Source organism: Heloderma suspectum, chromosome 1, assembly GCF_057233095.1.
Source record: "Heloderma suspectum isolate Gila_16-S chromosome 1, 16-S_ref, whole genome shotgun sequence".
NCBI classification, from domain to species: Eukaryota; Metazoa; Chordata; class Lepidosauria; order Squamata; family Helodermatidae; genus Heloderma; species Heloderma suspectum.
This window is the reverse complement of record NC_139458.1, coordinates 268,817,099-268,840,470: the sequence shown is the minus strand read 5'-3', so window position 1 is coordinate 268,840,470 and position 23,372 is coordinate 268,817,099. Positions and strand designations below refer to the sequence as shown.

General features: G+C 44.2%; 1 protein-coding gene across 11 annotated transcripts in view; it reads right to left on the bottom strand.

The window, feature by feature from the left end:
- Positions 1-23,372, bottom strand: part of SMC6 (structural maintenance of chromosomes 6) — a 108,687-nt gene that overhangs the window by 45,485 nt on the left and 39,830 nt on the right. For 9 of the 11 annotated variants that reach the window (XR_014786537.1, XR_014786538.1, XM_084826582.1 and 6 more), the window contains 7 exons: positions 22,345-22,546; positions 21,255-21,369; positions 20,486-20,646; positions 20,228-20,363; positions 6,987-7,067; positions 3,905-4,075; positions 2,081-2,218 (listed from right to left, as the gene is read on the bottom strand). Coding sequence is in view for 9 of the 11 variants with exons in the window: in XM_084826582.1 (XP_084682708.1) it covers positions 2,081-2,218; positions 3,905-4,075; positions 6,987-7,067; positions 20,228-20,363; positions 20,486-20,646; positions 21,255-21,369; positions 22,345-22,546 (1,004 nt within the window). In the remaining 2 variants the exon portion in view is untranslated. The remainder of the gene's footprint in view (positions 1-2,080; positions 2,219-3,904; positions 4,076-6,986; positions 7,068-20,227; positions 20,364-20,485; positions 20,647-21,254; positions 21,370-22,344; positions 22,547-23,372) is intronic. The other 2 variants (XM_084826577.1, XM_084826578.1) reach the window with 2 other exon arrangements.

The following is a 23,372-nucleotide window of genomic DNA, read 5'->3' as shown; positions in this document are numbered from 1 at the left end:
ATACAGCTCCAAACAGGCACAGGAGGTGGGTGTTGTTGTTTTTTACTGTAGATTCTTAACAAGAAATCACATCTAACATTCAGGTAATTCTTTAGAATTCAAAGCTCTTCACACACCCCGTATCAGTAATCCACACAACATCCTTGCAGAATGGACCAGTATTATCCCCATAGGGACTTATCTAAGGTCATCTAGTAAAATTCATAACTGAACTGAGATTTACAATAGGTAACTCCTGGTTAATAGCTTATGCTATTAATTACTACACTAGCTCTCTATTCTACATCATTAAATTAAGAAATTAATGTGTGTTTTTCTCCACTAGAGAAACTAGTAATGTGTAAATGAAAGCAAACATAACAGAATTGAAAGTTGGTCACTTACTGTGAAGTTCTATTCTGGCTGAGTGTGAACGAGGCATCCGTAATGGGATTCCCCTACTGCCCAGGAAAAGCAGGGAACATGCAACTTGGTACTGCCCTGTGGCTCCTCCCTTCCAGTTATGTCCTACCCAAGCTTAAGACACAGTAGTGATAGAGGAGCAACTAAAAAAAAAGAAAGGACTAACATGGCAGGATAGGTTAGTCTGCCCTGAGAAGGTGCCGTACCCTGTATGCAATGTACTGCAGATCACAATGATGCTTCTTCGCTCTACTTGATGCTTTTAGTGTGGTTCGGATGTCTCCTTCACACTGAACTGAAAAAGAACAGTAAGTAACCAACTTTCCATTCCCTGTCCAGTATGAGGAGTCATCCATGATAGGATGTTCAAAAGCCCAGAGTCAGATAGGGTGGGCATGAAACATAGGTTAAGATCTAGTACTGAGGTATCACCTATATATGTCTATAGATTAGAGGATTCCTTAGTTGGACCATTCTCTTTCCTCCTGTTTTGAGATTCTGGACCTGAAGAGAATCACTATCCAAAAGGTGGTCTGTATTGGTGACTTTAGGTTGGTGATGTTTGCCTATGAATGTGATTTGGGCATCAGGAGACTCTGGTGTGGACCCTGCCAAAGAGTGGCGGTTTGTTGTGGGGCAGATAGATAACTTGTGATCCCTCGAGGCTTAGTGAATAGTTTCTGCCTTTGTTTATGCTTAGGTTGTGGTGAACGGGAGAATTCTGAGGAAGAAAACTCCCCTGATCATGCCTGTGTGAATGTTTTTCAACCCCCCTGCTTGTTACTTGGAAGATGAGACAGGTTCTGTCCGATAGCTTGCTGGATAGTGGCAACCAAGACATCATCCTGCCTTGGGGTGGAGGGGGAGAAAGGATTAGCATATTGGAGTGGGGCAAGGAGGGCTGGCTGGCTGGCTGCAGATACAGAGGCAGGACGGGCCAATGAGGAGTGGTATTCTGGAGCACCCGACTGAAGGGACCCATCTCTAAAAAAGAGATGCTGGTCCCTCTGGTGGCCTGTGCAGGTATCACAGGGCCAAGAAACTGGAGGATTGGTTTGGTGGGGAAAAGGGCTGAAAATTGTTTGCTTGCATGCCTTGTGGTAGTGATTGTCATCATCCTTGTCTTTGGCCTCAGCAGATACAGCAGAAACAGTGTGGAGAGTCATATTCTGCGCGGATGAAGCGGTGCTTCCTCTGTCTCCAAATGGGGCCCAAGAGCAACTTTGGCCAGATGAGGCAGACACAGATGTTTGCTGACAGTGGTACTGCCTGGCCAGACTGGGTTTGCCCAAGGTTTCTTGTTCTTTTTTTTCTTTTTCTTTTTGGAAATACAAGGGGAGTTGAAGAGGAGTATAAAAATAGAGAAGATATGGGAATAAATCCAGAGATCACAAGAAGAATTAGAGAATGAGGCTTAGAAAGAGTTGTGAAGAGAAAGAAACAAGCTCTGTCCTGGACTAACACAGGAAGTGAACTGGAAGGGATGAGCCACAGAGGCCAGGACCAAAGCAAAGAACATGGTCATATTTTCCCTCTCTTCCCTGGGTGGTGGTAGGAAATAACCCATCATGGATACCTCCTCACACTGGACAGGGAGTGTGTCCACACACATTCCAACCATTTAGTGCGCATCTCACAGCAATGAAAAACTTAAAGTAATATTAAACAAAATTAATACCGCTACTTCTCCTTCTTTTGTAGCCAGATGATTTTTAAGTGTATTTATGGATTCAGAATGGGTTCTTTCTTTTTCCTCATAATGTTGTAAGTTACTTTTACTTCTCTCGAGTTCATCGTCTGCTTGATGGAATCCATCCTGTTAAGAAGAAGAAAAAGTAAACTAATTTTCATAATTTCCAAAAGGCAACCAAAACCATAAACTGAAGTTGAGAAATTAACAGTGCAATCTTATACATGTCTACTCAGAAGTAAGCCACATTGTTTAATGGGACTTACACCCAGGTAAGTGGGTATAGGATTGCAGCCTCAGCCATGATTCCACTCATCTATCTAACACAGTAAGTACAGTAAACATGGGTAACAAGCATATCAATAAAGCTATATTCTTATATTTATTAGAAAATGAAACCATCAATTAATACTACAAAATAACAATTACAATTGGTTTATAGATCAGGCCTCTGCTAAAGATGTAGAAAGATTTTAAGTTCCACGGGAGTGAAAAGGAAAACATTTTATTTATTAAATAATTGGCCTTTGAATTTCAATGTACGTCATATATTCTGGGAATATACCAAAACCGTATGTTGTTTTTTTGTATTTTTACTGGGTTGCATCTAGAGTTGACTCTCTGTGAACAGAAGGGTTCATTCCATTGGCAGAGGGAACTGGAATCCAGCAGAGCTTCCCTGTTGGAAGAAGGGGGTAGGGAGGCATTTTAGCTAATTCCCCTGCAGCCCCCAGCACCACCTGTCCTGTTTCAACACAGGCAAGGGTCTTGGGCAAGGCACAGATACCCCTAGAAGCAGCAGTGAAAGAGCAACCAGTTCAGCCCAAAGTCATACACAGAAGTTCTGAAGAGGGTTTGCAGGCACAGGCATAGGCGAGGTCAAGGCAGTCCAGGGGTCACTTCGCCAGCATCTGTTTTAGCAAGCATCAAGGCCAGTCAGGGGGGTGTCTGAAAGTGTTATCCAGATGGGTAGCCAAAGTCTAGGATCCTAACAGATCAGGTATCCTGAAAGCAAAGCCAAGGTTAAGGCACTGTTGTTTGCAGCAAAAAGCAGGCGTCAGTGAAGCTGAATTTATAACTGGTCGTTAATCAGCACAGCTGGCTAATTAGGTCAGCATGTTGCTTTTAAGGGAGGCCCCCACACTGTGACTTCCTTTTCTTCTGCTGTACACGTCTCATTCTACGCCATTCAGAGGGATGGATCCCCTCAGAGTCTGCTTCCAGCATTTGGGGAACTTCAGGAATGGATTGAGAGGGGCCCAGTTGCTCCTGTAATGTTTTCAGAGGAGGACTGTCAGCCAAGGCCTCCTGTTCCTTGCTGAGCTCTGGCTGGGGCCCATTGTGCTGGCTCTCCCCCTCCTCTTCTTCCTCAGATGAATCCTCCGCCAGGTAGGGCATGACACCACCTCACACAGTGTTCAGATTTTTGGGGAGATGTGGAGCAGTATCCAATGCTGCTGCTCCACTTATACAATTGACATAGCGCCAGCTTAAGCAACCTCTAGCATGCCAAAACTGTTTACTGGCATGATGGGTTTCCCCAGAAAACTTCTCGTGCCAGGTTACACTATTGGCACTGAGCTATAGGTCACTTATGCTAGCATTGTGTCAATTGTGTAAGTGGAGCAGCAGCACTGGATGGGAGAGGGGAATTAGAAAAAAAATTGCCTCTTCCCCACCCCTTTTCCACCTGCAGCAATTCTGCTCCTCTAACTCTGGATCCAACGCACTGTATTTGACTTTTTGAATTTTCTGGTCCCATGTCATTTTGAGAGAGAGAGAGAGAGAGAGAGAGAGAGAATGAACACAAACCTTGACTAGGCCTGCTGCTTCTTGTACCTGAGGGATTTTGTTTTCAATTGCTACAGATTTCTTCTCTGCCTCTTGTAGAATATGTTTCAGTTCCTCCATTTCCTCTTTCTGCTTCTGTATACTGTCCTTAACAGTTTCCATCTTCAGTTCGTTGTCTTGTATTTCTTCTTCCTGTTAAAAGTATTTCCAAGTTAAAATTGGATTTGGATCCATCCAAGACAATGCCATGTTTACTAGAGAGGTGCCATAAAGCATGCAACAAGGGATTTACAAACCTCAAGTAAAGCTAGCTATCTTTCCACCATTTTACATTGCATGAAACCAGCAGAAGGTATCTATATGATGGTATAGTTGAAAGTACGTTCAGCTGCACCAGACTGTTCATTTTAGAACATCTGTGAAGTAATGGGATTACGTTTAGGATTTTATTCTATTTTGTGTTGTTATTTTTGTTGTGATCGACTAAGACTGAAATCTTATACACACTTTCTAGTGACTAAGTCCACTGGACACACGTGCATACGATTTTACTGCAAGAATCTTATGACACGTCAAGGTCTAGTAGCTTTATTGTAGCATAAGCTTTTATGGGGACTGTTCCACAAAAGCTTAAGCAACAATAAAGCTGCTGGTCATTCATGTATTATGAGGCTTTCTTTTCTTTTTTAGTAATTGAAATTCTTAAATTAAATTGTTCATACATGAGAGATCCACAGTGGATCAACTGTATAGTTATAGCTCATTTGACAGAGAAACATCACAGACCTTCCAGAGAAAGACATTTTGCAGCTTTCATTAATGTTAAATCTGCATTTGATTCCATCTCCAGAGAAAACTGATAAAACTTAATTGATAAACGGCTCCCGTTTCTTATAAGAGCTCCTTATTTGAATACAAGCATACTATGGCCCTCAAAGGATGTTATCTAAACCTATTTCAGTAACTAAAGGGGTTCACAGCAAGGGTGTATCCTCAATCTGTATGTAAATTAGATCACTCCTGTTGTGTGGCTGATCAATTCTATCCCCATATACTGGCAGGTGCAAAGATATAAATTTTTTACACAGACAATGCAGTACTGTTATCAATAACTAAGGGCACAATCCTGTGGGTTGTGCTCCCGATAGACAGATAGCCTATCCTATGCCCTGCTGGCAGGAGTCAGGCATGACTAGCGGAGGACAGAGGTGATTTCACCTCTGTTCGAAATGCAAAAGGTGGCTAGATGGGCCTCTGAGCCCATCTAGCTAACTTACCTTTTGGTGGGTGGGAAGGGTACTGGAGAGCCCATAAAATATTGCACACTGGGCCCCCTGCCCACACTCCAGCATGTCCCCTTTTCGCTGTCTCCGACTTCTCTTATGAGGTGGCAGTTGAGACTTCATACAAGAATCTTTTCATGGTGGGTGGGAGGGGGTGGGAAAATCCACAATTGGATCTCCTCCTCCATGTTCGTAGCTCTGTCTACAAGTGTGGAGGTGATCGATCCTGGGGTGGCATAGGATAGCTTCTTATGCCACCCCAGATGCTGTGTAGGGACCAAAGGTAAGAAAAGCCCTATAAGATAGGGCTGAGATGTACCCTTAAAAGGTTTTCCTTTTATTGTCAAACAAACTATTATATATCAATTATGATAAAATGGAGATTATGGACTTTTCCAAAAGTGTTGTGAAAGGCAGCTGGGTCTTGGATAGGGATGTACGAAAGTCACTTACCTTTTCGACGGAAATTTGGCGGAATTTCGTGGAGCCGCCGGCTGGGGCCACCCGCAGCCGGACATCCGGCCGCTGGGCAGCCTGCAGGGAAAAAAGAAAACAGTGTACACAAATGGCGGCGGCTACGGCGGCTGCCATTTGCGTTCCCTTTTTTTGCTGTTTTAGCCTATGTAAATATTTACGTAGGCTAAAACGGTGGGGGGAAAAAGGAACGCAAATGGTGCCCACTACGCTATTTGCGTTCCACTTTTTTTTCACCGTAATAGCTTCCGTAAATATTTACGTAGGCTAAAACAGCAAAAAAAAAAGGGAACGCAAATGGCAGCCGCCGTAGCCGCCGCCATTTGCGTACGCTGGTTTGTTTTTTAGCTTGCTGTGATAGGCTACGTAAATACTTACGTAGCCTATCACGGCCTTTTGCGTCCCTGCGTTAGCCGTGATAGGCTATGTAAGTATTTACAAAGCCTATCACGGCTATGATGAAGTGAATGGCGGCCGCAGGGCGGCCGCCATTAGCAAGTCAGCGCGGATGGCGGCAGGTAAGTGCTCCGTTTCGTGCGCCTTCGTGGGTTGGTGGGGCGGGGGCTTCGTTCCGCCACGGATTTCGGGGAGCCGAATACACTGGCATTCGGCCTCACTGAGATCCGTGGCGGAATTCTCTGACATCCCTAGTCTTGGATGGGCATTCCATATAGCAAGCGACAAGATTCAAATACCTTGGTGTCATATTTCTATCTTCCTTACTTTGGTTAGCTCATAAGCTTTCTGCTCTACAGCAGGGGTGAATGGATAGCCTTCCAGATGTTGTTGGACTGCAACTCCCATCAGCCCTAACCCAGCATAGCCAATGGTAAGGGATGATGGGAGTTGCAGTCCAACATGTGTTACTATTATGTTTTTTATAGAAATGTAAGAACCAGATTTATTTGTCCAATGCTCCTTTCCTCTTTAGGAAAGGACCTCTTTAAAGAAGGTCTTTAGAATGGTATATGGCCTCTTTGTCCAATATTATGCAACTGAATCAGGTGCAAAGTTTGTATTCAAAGCTGTAAAACGTCATAAGCAACTTCTGCAGAATTGTTAAGGGGTACTGGTTGTTTTAATTTTGTCTTAATCTTGTTTAAATTTTATACAAGAAAATGTCTTTTAATGGGCTTCTATGTAATTTTGTGTTCCTTTTCTCCTCATTGTATGGAATTAAATATTTGTTCTTTACTTGATACCGATTAACTTGTTTGTTGCTCAGCTAAAAAAAAAAGAGCAATGAATTCTTATTGACAAGTAATAAGAATTACGCTCTGTCCTCAGCACACACACTTCTATGATATAGATACTATAAAGATAGTAAGCACCCAAACAATTCTTACTAGTGCAGAGATGACCACTGACTGGTGTTCTTCTACATTTTCAAGATCCGTAATTTCTAGCTTTACTTTTCTCATTTTTATCTGTAATGGCAATGAAAAGAAATATTATGCAAAAAATCCACAGTGGATTCAACAAATCTTTTGGGTTCAACCCAATACACATTTATGTGGGGTTTACTTCCAAGCAGACATATACAGGTTTGTACTGTTAAGGTTTTGGATTAAATATGAGTAACAGTCCCAAAAAACATTTTAAAACAACTCATTTAATAATGTTTAAACAGTGACCTGTATAAATCAACTTGGGAAAAAAGGCTTCTGAGCTCTGATTTAATGTTCCGAGAATTACAGAAGAAATGAGCTACTGCTGTAATGGAGCTATGAAGACAGCAAATGTATTTCTTGATGTTCATATTTCCTACAAGGGAAAAGCCAAAACACCAAGACTGATATCGCTGGGGGAGACATTTTCCCCTAATCACAACTTAAGTTTGGCTCACTCTGCGCTATCTGTATTATTTTATCAAACTGTTTCCTCAACTACATGTAGTTCTTTATTCATATATGATTTCTGCTGACTGCAGTGGATTAATATGTAGAATGGGAAGTTGGGTACTTACTGTGAAGCTCCATTCTGATTCGGTGCGCAGGAAACTTCCATCATGGGTTAACTCCTCCCACTGCTCAGGACAAGCAAGGAACATGTGACAAAGCTTTTTGCCTTGGTCCTGGCCTCTGTGGCTCCTCCCAGCCAGTTCTTTTCTAGCTGAGCATTTGGACCGAGTAGCTATTGAGGAGCTGTTAATGTAGTAATTCAAAAAATAGAAGGTAGAACGGAAGAGGAGAAAAAAACCTCTCTGGGTATTGGCATGCTCCATGAGAGAAATTGTAATACATTTTAGTATTAACAGGAGTGGTCAGCTTGCCAGAGGGTGCGGTATGGATGTCTCCTGTGCACTGCATCAGAATGGAACTTCACGGTAAGTACCCAACTTTCCATTCCCATCTGGTATGAAGGAGACATCCATCATGGGATGTACAAAAGCTACTATTCCCATAGGGCGGGCCCAAAAGCCTGCCCTACGGTTGAGGTCATACCTGTTGTAACACTCTACGTCCGAAGGCTGCTTCAGCAGAAGCATATTTGTCCATCCTATAATGCCTTACGAATGTACAGTTTGAGGACCACGTGGCTGCCCTACAGATCTCGGCTAAGGGGGTGTTAGTAGAAAAAGCCACTGAGGCAGCCACGGCCCTGCTGGAGTGTGCTGTAACATGTGCAGGTTTAGGGAGTTTTTTAACTTCATATCCTACAAAAATACATGCCTTGAGCCACCTGGCAAGGGTAGCAAGGGAAGCTTCCTGCCCTAAGGCTGCTGGATAAAAGGAAATGAATAAGGAATCAAAACATCTGAGTTCTTCAGTCCTCTTAAGGTAGATTTTGATGGCCCTTCTACCGTCCAGTTTGTGCCAGACCCATTCAGAGGGGTGAGAAGGATTAGGGAAGAAGGAGGGAAGAACAATTTCTTGTGTTCTGTGAAAGAGTGTGTTAATTTTGGGAATGAAAGGTGGATCCAACCAGAGTGTGATAGAGTCCTTGCTGAATGTGCAGAGGTGGTCCCTCATGGAGAGGGACAATAACTCTGAAACTCACCTGGAAATGTAGAGACACAGTTCTGAGAGGATCAAAGGGTGGAGCAGTGAGAGCAGAAAGGATTGTATTCAGGTTCCATGTAGGGAAAGGACGTATAACTGGAGGGGAGATAAGCGGTACTCCTCTGAGGAATCATTGAACGTGCGGGTGAGCACTAAGTGACTTGTGGCAGGGCTTGGAAAGGACAGAAGGAAGGGGTGTGGTTTGTCTTTGAAGTGTGTTTGCTTTGAGTCCCATAACTAGCCCTGCTTGCAGGAACAAGAGCAACTCTTCGATTCCTGCCATCTTGTGATCTACGCATTTCCTCCTGCACCAATGAATGAATGCCTTCCAGGTTGTTTCATATATTCGATTGGTGGATGGTCTCCTGGAAGACAGCATGGTGTTTATTACCTTGGCTGAATAGCCTAGGGAGAGGAAGGTGCAGCATTCAGTAGCCAGGTGGCAAGCTGCAGCCATTCGGGGTCTGGATGCCACACGGGGCCTTGCGTGAGAAGGTCGAATGTCAGTGGAAGGAACCAGGGGTCTGACTCTGCCAGTTGTAGGATTTGGGAGAACCAAGGTCTCCGGGCCCAAAGGATGCTATGAGAATTATGGTTGCCCGTTCTTTCTTGCTCTTCCTGAGGACCCTGGCCAAAACGGAAATGGCAGGAATGAGCAAAGTCTGCCCCTGAGCCAGAGGGAGGGGAGAGCATCTGTGGCTTTTGCTCTTCAAGCTAGAAGTCTGGAGAAGAAGTGAGGTAGCTGATTGCTGTGTAGGGAGGCAAATATGTCCACCAGGGGTGGGCTGAAGTGATGGCAATGACTCTGAAAAACTGTTGGATTGAGAGTCCACTTGCCTGGGTCGAGTTGCTGCTGACTGAGAAAATCGGCTTCCATGTTGAGGGTCCCCTGGATGTGCTGCGCAGTGACAGACAGGATGCTGTGTACCACCCAATGGAGGAAGGAAGAGCTCTTCATGTGAAGAAATTTGGATTTCATGCCTCCTTGATGATTAATGTGGGCTAAGGCTGTGGTGCTGTCTGTTCTAATGGACAGGACCCATGAGTTGGACAAAGTGTTTGATGGCAAGGTGGATTGCTCGTAATTCCAGCCAGTTGATACTGTGGAGTTTCACATCAGGCCAGATCCCCTGAATGGGATGGCCCTGGAAGTGAGCTCCCCAACCCTCCAGGCTGGCATCTGTGGTCACAATGATGCAATGGGGTTCCTGGATGGGTGTGTCCTTTGCTATGTTGTGTGGTTTTCTCCACCAGAGGAGAGAAGTTCCGACTGATTGTGGCAGACTGACCTTGATGTGGCATCTGTGGCTTATTTTGGACTGAAAGCGGAGAAAGCAGCCACTGCAAGGATACAGAATGTAACCTGGCTCATGGGACAATCCCTAAGCAGGATAACATGAGACCCAGCGCTTCAGCAAGGAACATAACATCTGCTGAGCGAGCTAGAAGGAGGGACTTCACTACCTGGTGGATCTTGGATAACCTGTCTGGGGCCAGGGAGATTATTCCTTTGGAGGAGCCTAAAACCACCCCCAGGTGGATGAGTGATTGGGAGGGTTGGAGATGGCTCTTTTGGAAGTTTATCAAGAACCTGTGGTCTTGGAGACAAGAGAGTGTTCTGTAGTTGTGCACGGGCCTTTGACAATGATTGAGACATTCGAAGAAGGTCATCTAGATAGGGATAAATGTGAATGGCCTTGAGTCTGAGGTGGGCTACCACTGCCAGCGTTAGCTTGGAAAAGACTCTTGGTGCTGATGCCAGGCCGAAGGCTTTGCCCCGTACTGAAAATGGTGCCCTTGTAGAAGAAGCGAAGAAATCTCTGGTGTTGTGCAACAATGGGAACATGGAGATAAACCTCCGTAAGGTCTATGGATGAAAGGTAATCCCCCTGATGTAGAGCCTCTTTGATAGCCTGGAGGGTCTCTATCCTGAATTTGCTGTGTGCCACAAACCTGTTGAGGTGTTTCAGATCCAGTATGGCACACCAGGAGGACCCTCCCTTCTTGGGCACCAGGAAGAGTAGGGAATATACCCTCTGGATGTGCTCAGGAGGTGGGACAGGTTCTGCTGCCATCCGTTGTTGTTTGTGAATGGACCTGGAAAGGGAGAAGGGAAGAAACCTGTTCCTGGGAGTGGAGTGAAACTCCAAGAAATAGCCTTGTAGAATAATGTTGAGTCCAGGTGTCCAGTACTGTCTGTTCCCACATGTGAAAGAAGTGTTGTAGCCTTCCTCCAACACGTGCAGGAAGGGAGTCGGAATTGTTGGTGAGGAGCTTTGGAGGACTGAGCCAGGCCTGACCTTCCAAGGTTGGGGGTCTGAGCTCTAGGTTGGAGCCTGGTTCTGGACCATGTGGGCTTTGTGAACTTATAAGTGCATGGCCAAAAGGATGAACTGAATGGAGATCTGAAAGAATGGAAAGAAGAAGAAGAGGAGGAGGGAAATCGGTTAGAGAACCTCCTCTCATCCCTCTTCAATGAAGAGGGCATAGCACTTATCTTTGGTTTCCACTAAAATGTTTTTGAGGGCTTCCTCTCCAAAGAGGCGTGTTCCTGTGACAGGAACTGTTCTTAGGTTTCCTTTGGAATAAGCATCCACGTTTGAGTGTTTCAGCCACAGTGAATGTCTTGTCACTGTGTTTGAAGCAATGGAACGTGCCACAAAAGTCATGGAATCCTGTGTGGCATTTGAAATGAAGGTGTATATCTTGTATAACTGAGAAAGACTCCTAAGCAAGGAAAAACTATCCAGCTCTTTATCGCTGATAATATCTTCAACTCACAGGAGTGGCTGGAGAGAGAAAAATAAACTGTACAGGAAGCACGGGGAGCAAAAGCTGTAGCTTCATGAGCTCTTTTCAGCGCTGCTTCAATATGTTTCACTAGGATCCTCGATGGGGGAGCCCTCATCCTTAGGATTTATGGCTCCTGAAAGTAAGGCTGCCACTGGAGCATCAACTATAGGAACCTTAAGTTCTTCCATAATCGGCTATGGTAAGGAGTAAAATTTTTGAGCTATGCTAGAGCTTCTTTTGGCCTGGCAAGGGGCCTTCCATTCAGCTTTAACCAATTTTTCAAAAGAGGAAGGAAAAGGTACCTCATGGTTAGCTGGTTTGGGGTCTGGGAATAATGCTTTACTTCTGGAAGGCTGCTTGGTTGTTTCCTGAAAAGAATTAATGTTCAGCGAAGCCATAGCTTTGGACAGAATAGGAAGAAAATTGTCATTTTTAAATAATCTTACACTGGAAGGTTCATCCACTGTCCCTGGATCTGACCATTCACCTGACCATTCATCTAGCAAAACAAGAGAATCTGAGTCAGAAGGGTGCTCAGGTGAGATTTGACTTACGATGTTTTCCCTTGACCATGAGGTGAGGGTCAGGAGAATCAGGGGCTGATTCAGCAGAAGATGTGGGCAATTTAGTTTATTAGTCGAGTTGGGGTGCTTGGCCTGAAGTGCCCTCTTTCGTTTTTTCTTTGGCTTTGAGGAAGGAGTCCTTTCCCTGCATTTTTTTATATCCCCTTCATTGATCAGAGAGCTGAGCCAATTCCCTTCTAATGACCTGTTGAATTGTTTTAAACAAAGCCTGATCCTGGGGAGGGAGGGGCTGAATTTCCTGTTGGAGAAGAGGTTGCTGTGCCTTCGTATTATCTCTTGGAAAAGGCTGTGTTTGCAAAATGCAGGCTGCATGATCCTGGGAAAATGAAACCGATTTTTGGCAGGAAAACAATGGGCATGTTCCAGCTTCCTCCTGTTCCTAGGACCCCAACGAGCACTTATATGCCCTCACAAACTTATCTGGATTGATGTCTGGGTTGGCCTCTTCCAAGGCAGGAACTATGGAGAGGCCGCAAGATCCCATGTCATCCAATTTCGCAAGGGATCCGCTCCAATCTATTTGTGTTTGCAGAGCTATGGTTGCTATGGCCACAGTCGGTACATGCGTAGGCTATGCCTGGACGCTACTGGCCCTCTTGTAAACTCCTCACTATCGGAGCCAGGAGCAACTGTCAGCTCTTCAAGGACAAGCAGGGGTGGTGCCTTGTGATCAGCAGCTGGATTCCAGAGAACTCTGATATGCCTTACCGAAGGCGCCTTTTCTTTTTTCTTACCAGGTTTGGAGCTCTTCTTGGTAGGTGATGCCATCTTGAAAAGGCAGATGAGCCAGAAAAAGGTCAGCAAAACCTTTTCTCTCTTTTAAAAACAAACCAAAAAGAAAAGAAAAGACAAACTAGAAAAAGAAAAGTTTGTTAAGGAAGAGGTAGAACAAGGATTGAAAGGAAAAATGAGGCCTGGAAAAGGAGATTGTTGAGGAGAGATGAGAACAAGGTCTGTCCTGGGCAAAGGCAAGGAATGAGGTGGCTGGGAGGAGCCACAGAGGCCAGGACCGAGGCAAAAAGCTTGGTCACATGTTCCTTGCCTGTCCTGGGCAGTGGGAGGAGTTAACCCATGATGGATGTCTCCTTCGCACCGGATGGGAATGTGACAAATGTGCACTGTGGCTACAAGCTAGTGGGTAGATTAATATTCATGTATATTCCAGCCATGTTATCTTTCTCCATACATAATGAGTATCATAGGACAAATATCTAGATTAAGGCTGCAAACCTGCACACACTTACGTGAGGGTAAATTCCATGGAACATAGTGGGACTTGCTTCCAAGTCAACATGCATAAGATTGCACTGCACAGCTTTCAGTGTAACTGAGCTCAGTTGCGACACATGTGTGTGTGTTTCAGTTTTAACATCACAAATTGCCCATTCGAGGTGACAAAACACTGCCAAAATCCTAAGCAAATATGAACAACAGCTGTTGAACCTATTTTGTGGTTTCCCAGTCTTGGAATCATGAAGTCCCCATGCAAGCTCCCCAGGAAGAATCCACAGCTTCCCTTTGGAAGTGTTCTATCCACTCACAAGCCCCAAAGCACAGGGAAGCTCCTAGCCTGGGGAAAGGGCAACTGTGTGGTCGCTTGAACTGGCCTAAAAAAGTTATGCCTCAATGGCCCATTTGAAAAGTAATGAATATTTGAGGGGCATAGTAAAACAAATCAGCAAGATCCAGAGCCCATTTTTAATCTACATGAAAATTAAGCCAAAGAACTCTACACTATTAAAAACGGCAAAAAAGGTACAAATGAATCTATGTAATTATGGTTTTATAAAAACTGAGAACCACCAATGCAAAGCAAAAGATGCAAAGCTGTTTTTTTTTTTCAAGAATTACAAGTGAAATACATTAGAATTAATTTACTCAACTTATTTAAAAATACAGTACACCTGTGTTTCCATTATGAAATGACACCTCTTGTCTAAAAATAGTATACATTAAACATGTCCCACCCTAGAAACATCACTAGCTATACCCAATTCATTTATTTATTTAAAAAAATGTCTTGGCCGCCTTTCAGGGCAGAAGCCCTCCCAAGGCGACTCACAGCAGTAATACATAAAAACAGTTAAAATATTAAAATAACTAATCTCTACTCCTCCTATGCCATTTCTTTCCCAGTCTCACAACCTCCCACCCATGCCAACATTTAATCCTCTGTTCCAGGTCCTCAATGCACACACCATACGTCCTTTCTCATTCCTACATGTTCCCTCCTCCCATACGACATAGAGATGCCAGAGAATTTTGTTTGGTCCGCATTTTTAAGTGAACTAACCTAATTTTCACTTTCCAGATTAATATGCTGCTTGGAACAGTCATCAGTTCACGGCTGAAAAACTGCATATATTATAGAAAGTTGCATACAAAGTTGCATATATAAGGGAAAGTTACGTATGAAAATGCAAGTTTTTGTGAGGTTTTTGTTTTTTTTAATTGTAGACTGATCCAGAGACTGCAAGGAACAGACTTACGATGGAATATATGAGAAACTGACATGTACCAGATATAAACTGATTTGTCCCCAGTCTGAATTCAATAGGATCGCTGCATCAGGACCTATTTCTACCTTTCCATAGGGTTCATGACCCATACTTGGAAAACTTTATGTCAGTGGTTTTCAACTGGTGGTTCTTTTGGTAGAGGAAGGAACCCCTACTGACATCTTGTGATAATATATGGACTCTCAATTCCCTTTCCTGTCTCCCCAAAGTTAAAAAAGCAAAGTAAAAAACCAGTAATAAGTAATTTACAAATTACAAAATAATGCAAAGGTAAATATTTGTACTAATTAATATTTAGTGCATGAGGTAGAACATTGAACAAATCACGGTAAGTACCATTTTCTGCAGTGGATGGAGAATATCCTTATATTGGTTGCTCCTCCCACTCGCTCCAATAGGCTGAAACATGCAAATTAACTGAATTGCCCTCTCACTGAATTGCCCTCTCACTTCCAGTTCAGACGAGGTCTCAGCCTCAAATTTCCCATAACTTATTAGTAAAATCACTGGCCAATACCTTAAGAAGAAGAAACTAATTGAGGAAAACCTCCAGCACCAACAGATTACTGCCGGCCATGCAGGGTATCCTCCACAGCAGAAAATGAACGTATCACTGTAAGTAACAACACTCCTTTTTTCCTGCAGCGGAGGAGGATATCCTTATATGGGACATCTAACAGCAGTGCCCAAACTGGGAGGTTAAGTCACTGCTAACACTGACAATTAAACTGCAACCATCAGATGAAGCACCCTTCAGCTGAAAGACACCTCAGCCAAAGCAAAGGTGTCATAGAATCAAAGAATAGTAGGGTTGGAAGGGGCCTATAAGACCATCAAGTCCAACCCCCTGCTCAATGCAGGAATCCAAGTCAAAGCATCCCAGACAGATGCTGTCCAGCCTCGTCTTGAAAGCCTCCAGCGTGGGAGTCCTCTACCTTTCTAGGGAATTGGTTCCATTGTCGTACTGCTCCAACAGTCTGGAAATTTTTCCTGATGTTCAGACGGAATCTGGCCTCCTGTAACTTGAGCCCATGATTCCATGTCCTGCATTCTGGGATGATCGAGAAGAGATCCTGGCCTTCCTCTCTGTGACAACCTTTCAAGTACTTGAAGAGTGCTATCATATCTCCCCTCAGTTTTCTCTTCTCAAGGCTAAACATGCCCAGTTCTTTCAGTCTCTCCTCATAGGGCTTAGTTTCCAGTACCCTGATCTTCTTTGTTGCCCTCCTCTGAACCCTCTCCAGTTTGTCTGCATCCTTCTTAAAGTGTGGTGCCCAGAACTGGACACAGTAGTCCAGATGAGGCCTAACCAGTGCTGAGTAGAGGGGAACTAGTAATTCCTGGGATTTGGAAGCTATGCTTCTATGAATGCAGCCCAAAAGAGCATTCGCCTTTTTTGCAGCCACATCACATTGTTGGCTCATATTCAGCTTGTGATCTACAACAATTCCAAGATCCTTCTTGCTTGTAGTATTGTTGAGCCAAGTATCACCCATAGAGGCTTGATGGGGTGCTTGCTAAGAGCTTTAACAATTTATTCAGATCCCAAGTGGGGTACCTGAGGATAGGTGGTGGCTTTAGTAAGGAAGCACCCCTTAGAAAACATTTTATATGGGGGTGCACTGTCAGGGATCTATGGCAAGACCCAGATAGTACAGAGGATAATGCCATGTTCTGCCTCTTAAAGAGTATTGGGCTGAAGCCCCTGACCCATTTTGAAGGAAGGCCAGGACCACTGTCATACCTGTCTTAATTGGATCCTTCCCTTTTCTTCTGCACCAACTGCAAAAAACTGTCCATGAGATCTCATATATCCTGTTTGTTGATTCTGTGTGGGAAGATAGTTGATATAACTTTTGTGTTGTAACCTGTACCTTCTAGTACTAACCAGCCTTTCACATGCTAGGCACGGGGTTGTAACCAACGAGTCTGGACTGAAGATTTTTCCCTGACAGAGAAGGTCTGGAGCTATTAGTAGAGGCCACAATGCCACTGCCAGTAAAAGTCTGAGTAACAGGCCCTTCTCGGTGAGTTTGGCACCACCTGGATCACGTGCACCTGCTCCGTCTGCATTCTGCGCAGGGCCTGAGCTAACATGAAGCTTGGAGGAAAGGTGCACAGGATGCCCGTAGACAAAGGAGCAGACATGTCATTTATGTCTTCCGCAACATCTGCTGTAGACCTGGAAAGGAATCTGCTCACCTTGTGGTTCACAGGAGATGAAAACAAGTCCATGCCTGGTGTACCGAAACACTGAACTATGCCCTGAAAGACCTCTGAATTGAGGCTCCATCCTGTCTAGCTGACATCATGTTGGCTCAGCCAGGCTGTAGCAGAGCTTAAATCCCCTTCAATGTACTTGGCTGACAGGGATACAAGGTTTGACTCTGCCCACTGCAGGAGGTGGTCCACCTCGGCCATGAGGGAGTGTGACCTCGTCCCTTCCTGGAGATTCACGTGTGCCTGGCCATCGTGTTGTCTGTTCTTACAAGCTCCACCTTGTGTTTGATCAGGTGGCTGAAGGTAAGGAGAGCCAGATGGATTGGCCTCACCTCCAGCCAGTTGATGCTGTGCAATGCTTCCTCTAGGCTCCATCTACCTGGATGGATCTGCAGTGGGACCCCCAACCCTGAAGGATGGCATCTGTTGTAATTTGGACTGAGGGGCTCTTGCTGAAGGATTGCCCCCTAAGAACTGAGGGGGAGAGCCATCAGGTCAAGGACTGACTTCCCTCCAAAGATAACTGGCTTGGTAAATGTCTCTGGGTAGCTATATCCTTCTGGAATGTGAATAAGCCATTAAAGAGGCCTGCAGTGTTTTCTGGCCCACAGGACACAATCTATTATAACCATCACAACCTCTGCAATGTGCTAGGGCCATCAGTTCTGGGGTGGGATTCTTAATTATCATTCTTCCCATGGCCTGGAGCTTTCCCAGTCTTTCCGGCAGAAGGCAGACTATACCTGATTGCATGTTCAGAACCTCCCTGAGGTGCTGCAGTTTCCTGGAAGGGTAAAACTAACTTTTTCTGACATTCAACAGAAAAACATGTGACTGAAGACATGCTAATGTCTTGTGGACATCCTGAATTCCCTGTTGAGAGTGAGGGAGACTTGATTAGAATGACGTTGAAGTAAGGACAGAGGCGAATTCGCTGCCTCCTCTGCTGTACTATTGATAGTACTAAGATCTTTGTGAAGACTCTGGGGGCAGAGGAGAGACCAAATTGGGGGGGGGGGCCCTCTGTATTGATAATATTTCCCTGATAGGCAAACCGCAGATACTGTGGTTTGCAGATATTGTCCGTGAGCTGGGTGAATTGGGACATGCAAGTATGCTTCTGTGAGATCCAGAGATCCCAGAAAAATTCTGGTCTGGAGAAATTCAAGAATGGTGCAGAGTGTCTCCTTCTGAAACGTCTGATTGATACAGCTGCCACCTGGGCTCTGGCAATGAATCAGATGGCATCCGAACTGCCATTGGCCATGAAGACCACTGACTTCAGCAGTTTATTAGTTCCCTGGTGGAGTTTGATATTATTCCCTGGAAAATCTTTTAGAATGTCCTTCACTCAGAGATAGTAGACACTGGCCATAATCGATACTGTGGATGAAGCCCTGTGATGAGGCCTCATGAGCCTTACAGAGGCCCAGTTCCCCCTTTCTGTCCACTGGGTTCTTGGGAGTATCATCCCCATCCTTTGAATATTGGGTGCCAAAAACTAGGGCAGTCACAAGGGAATCTGCCAGGGGCACTTGTGATTTGTTTGTTACCATTTTTAAGCAAATTATATTTTTTTGTAAAGGAACAATTTGGTTCTGGATGAGCCTAGTTTATCCAATTCCACCGCTATCATTTCCATAAAGGTGCTGGGGAAGGGAACAGCAAAGGAGGGTGTGGTGTGGTTAGGAAAAACATCTGCTACCCCTTCCAGAAGATCAGAGTCCTGCTTCTTTTCCTGCCTGCCACCCTCAGAATTCAGGTCCAGGGTCATAGTGGCTTTATTAATAAGACTGGGAAATCCTCAGTATGAAAAAGCCTTTCTGAGGCTGGGCTTTGAGTAGGGAGCTCTGCTGAAAGGTCTTCCTGTCCACCCTCAGACAGGAGTGGAGAAAAGGCTGCCTCTGAATCCAATTATCTGGGAGCAAGAGGGGACTTTTTTTGTCCTCTTTGGGTAAAGGAGAAGGATCCTCTCCCTCTGTGGACTTGCGCTTGCTGCCCCTTGCAGAATAGGCCAGCCAGGGGGTGGGTTTAGGGGGCTGTTAATACCACATGGTCTGCCCAAAATGGCAGCTGTACTGAAAAAGGCAGGAACAAAAATGGCAGCAGCACTCTGGAAGAGGAACATCAATGCCTGACCGGGGGGGGGGGGGGGAGAAAACAATTCCCTCACCTGGCCCCCGTTATCTCTCCAGCGCTTGTGCCCAGTCAGCTCTGAGGGAAGACTGAAGGACTTATCCCAGGTGCTGACTTGCTGCAAAGGGGTAGCCAGGCAGACTCTTTCCCTTGTGACAATCTGCTGGATCCACTGGTGAAACTCTGACTGAAGCACTGAGCCGTCGATGAACAGCAGTGGGAGAGAAGTGGGGGCAGTTGGCTGGGATATGGGCCCCTTGGGCCCCTGTCTGAGTCCTCCTTGGATCATTCCCAGTCTCCAGACAGGGTCAGGATATGACGTCGCATCAGGCCCGCCTTGCTCCTACTAGGCCCGCCTGTGCTGAGGAAGACAGGCTCTGCTTCAGCCTGTGGCTGGATGGTGTCGGGAGGAGTCTTATCCAGGCGGACTGACTTGCCTCCAGAAGCCTCCATGGTTCCCTTCTTTAGGTTCCAGAAAGGGTGGGGTCAGGGTACAACACCGTGTCAGGCCCACCTTGCTCCTACTAGGCCTGCCTGCACTGAGAAGGACAGGCTCTGCTTTGGCCTGTGGCTGGATAGTGCTGGGCAGAGTCTTATCCGAGTGGACCAACTCACTCCCAGAGGCCTCCGTGGTCTCTTATTTAGGTTCCAGAAAGGAGTCTCCCAACATTCCAGGGTTGTCTACTTCCAAGCTGAAATCAGGCATTGCGGGTGCAGTTACCTGGTTACCACTGCAATTAGAAAAGCTCCTAACTCTAAAAAGAGGGGGAAAGGTTTTTGTTTTTTTGAATCTAAGGGAGAAGGTAGAGAAGGACAAAGAGGAAGAAGCAAGGCAAACCATAGCTATAAAGGGCTGGAGTGCTTGAGGAGCTGGAAACGAAACTGGAAGTAGATTGCTCTCCTATGTGAGAGGGCAATTCTGATAATCCAGATGTTCCTGACTGTTGGAGCAAGTGGGAGGAGCAACCCATATAAGGATATCCTCTCTTGCAGGAAAAGTTATAAAGTGTCGCACAGCCCCTGGATTATGCTCACAGAATCCAAGGGTTTCAGGGAACCCTGGTTAAAAGACACTGCCCTACATTCCAAGTGTTTATAAGCCCATTGTTAATTGAAATATACGGAAGCATTTGTATTCCCTATGCTGGTGGGTCATGCCCCCTAGACATTTTATATTAACAGGATGCTTTGATGCTTTCAATACAATAAACATCAAATTCAGAACAAACAAGAATTGCTCATATTCTAAAAACATCTGATAGTACTTTAACATATAATAGGCCAATTAAAAGTTACTTTCCAAAGTGGCAGTTATTTTCTATGTACCTCTTACCTGTAATTCCTTTTGGTGCCGACAATGATCACTATGTAAGCGTTCGTTCTCTTTTATATCTTTCGCAACATCATGTATACTTCGTTGAAATGCTGACAGATTAGTTTTTTTGTTTACAACTTCTTTCTCCAAATGGCTTAAAGAAAGAAAACTTTTTTTTATGACTAATGTTTTCAGGAGAAACGCCAGAACAGCAGAAATGGTGCAAATAATTCTCATCTGTCTTGTAGAGAAAGCTGGTAAGTAGTTGATGCTAACCTTATGTCTGCCTCCACATCTCTGCTGAGGAATCTGGGCCTGGGATGTTCAGCAGAATAATACCGATTCTCAAATACCTGATCACCATCAGCAGTGAAAGCTTCTTTACAATTTTTTGGAGGCTTGTTTTGCTGCATAACTTTACGAGCTTCATGATTACTCTATGGGAAAAAACAACCACAACAAAAGTATCTTCTCTATATCTGTAATATTTAGGACTAAGATTGCTTTAAAAAGGAACTTGACAACTCAGTGTTTGAAAATACTAATTAGTGACCATTAAGACAGTTCCTGCCACACTGCAATTGACCTTTCAAATATCCTGCTGAAGGCCAATAAGCACATTCTAATACTATCTGTTGTCTACATTCATCTTTATCCAACTAATGTATTTCAAGAATTTCTTCTTTTGGACTCATGAGTATTTCTCCCTTGCACAGAGAGAATGGTGGGGCTCCTACAATCACCAGAGAACCTCCTTTAACCAAGTCATAGCTCAATCTCTGTTTTGCCACAACAAACAAACCAGCAAGCCTTTCCCTTACAGCCTCTCATCATCCTCGTGAAATTCCATCCCCACTCTCTTCCAACATAACCAAGAAGTCAGTGTGAAAAACGTCTGTGATTTCAAATTATTTGTTTCTTACAGGTGATGCAGTCATATCATGTAGTTAGTGAGCAGTCTGGGTAATACTGAGTGACCTGAACTACCACAAAAAGATCAACTAAAGGTATTGTACATATTACAAGTATAAGAGTTAAATCTTACTTTGATTAGCAGGATGGTTTCTATACCCCTCATGTCAATTAAACAATTGGCTACTTCTGCATTAGCGATGTCTAGCGCTTTCAAGACAGATGGGAAGTCAGGATGAACAACAGCCCTACAAAAAGAGTTAAAGCAGTAATGTACATATTTTAACCTGCAACAGTGAAACAGATTAGTTCACTTTTAGTCTTACAAAAGATGACAGAAGGCACAAATATAAAACATTCCAGTTAAATGTTTAGAAACACAGAAGTATCCAGTACATTTTCAAAAAATCATTTAAGATAACACACTGGGCCATTTCCAATTATGCCTGCCCATGAATGGATGGAGTCCTTCCATTCACAGTTCAGACTTTGATCTAGTGGAGACCTCTGGTAACGAAAGGGGTGTCCCCCTCCCCTGTGCAGCTCCTTGCACCCCTCTTACACTGTTCTGGAGGGCTCAACTCTCCAGAGTTTAGGGGGCCACATGTGGTGCACCAATTGGTAAATACCCATCCTCCCTTCCATTAGGTGAGGTCTCTGCTAGATCAAAAGCTAATCTGCAAAAAGGCCATCACCAGATACAACCTATTGATCTCTAATAAATCAGCTCAAAGACCACATCTTCCAAAAGAGTTTGGATACAGCACTTCAGAGACTGCAGAAACTTATGCCACCGTGAGTCAGTTTAAAACAGCCAATTTAGACAAAGCATGGAGCAGGAAGAAACATTTCATCTAATAATGTAGTATTCCCCACTTAGTTAAGTGGTCTTGCTTCCTGTTAAGTATATTTATGGTTGTAGCCTTGGACACTACACTTTGCTATTCTGCAAACAAATTTGCTACCAAAGAATTGGGAAATCAAAAATCTATATATCTGAAACAATGTACTTAGCACCAAAATATTCATTAGTGATAAGGGTGGCAATTATAATACAGTTAGCTTGTTACAACTGACACTGAAAGCAATAGTTCAGCCAACAGCCCTTTAAATCAATGTAGAATATATATCCTTAACCGTAACAGAGAATATCAATTGGCATGCTTTTAATCAAAATAGATATATAAATCAGGTTCTGGACCAAAGGTATCAGACAAACTAACCTTGGCCTTACATCATAAACACTATTCCGAAAAGTATTAACGATGATTTGGGGACGACTACCATGTTGACAGAACTTGTACATCAGTGCCTGCAACACTCTTTCATCGCTATGGTTATCACAGCAAAATGCCAGAACCAGGCCTTTTAAACATGTTTCCACAGCCAGAGCAAGTTCAGCATCTTTCAGATGAATAAAAGCACCTAAAATGCAAGAATCAAGACTCAGCATAGTACGTAATATCATATTAAAGTATTCTGGTTGTGCAGGCTGTGGTCCTCAACCTCTCTCCAGCGACAAGCACCACCCACAGTGATGTAAAAGACAGGGTGGAGGCACCAGTGTTTCCCAGGATTCACTGCAAACTAAACTAGACGTGATGTTTATTGCTTTTAAGCAATTAATACGCAAGTTTATTTGCGAGCTTCCCTCCTAGGACAAATAGCAACTTCGGGAGAGTCTTTGTTGGAACCTCAGTGTCTGCACATATGGGGAAGAGTTAACTCCCCTTTCCTGCCCCCAGTCCTGCTCAGCCTCCTCCTCCTGCACTGGGTATTTATATTTTTAAGTGTGACTGCGTGCATGCAATCACACCTAGTTTGGCCCTGTGACTGTATTCAGCATGCTGCACCTAGTAGTCATACTCTTTGAAACGAAAGAAGAGGCAATGCTTATCTTTAATGTGACCTTGGCCTATGAATATGCACATACTAATTTCAGAAGTTAAAAAAATTACTCCCAAACTACCTCAAGACACTGTCCAAAGTATATGTTTTTTAACCTTGTATTTTAAAAAATATGTTTGTCAAGTTATTCATGAATGAAAAAGCCCTTTTACTTTTCTATATCATATCAAACATGGCAAGAGAGAGAGCCTCACTACTGGGCGGTATAGAAATGAAATAAATAAATAAGAGCTTTGAATTCCTCTTCTTATGACATCTTTCCAGTAATTGTTTTATCCTGCCAAATGAATGCAAAATCCACCAGATAATTTGAAGACAGATCTATAAATTCCCTGCAAGGCTG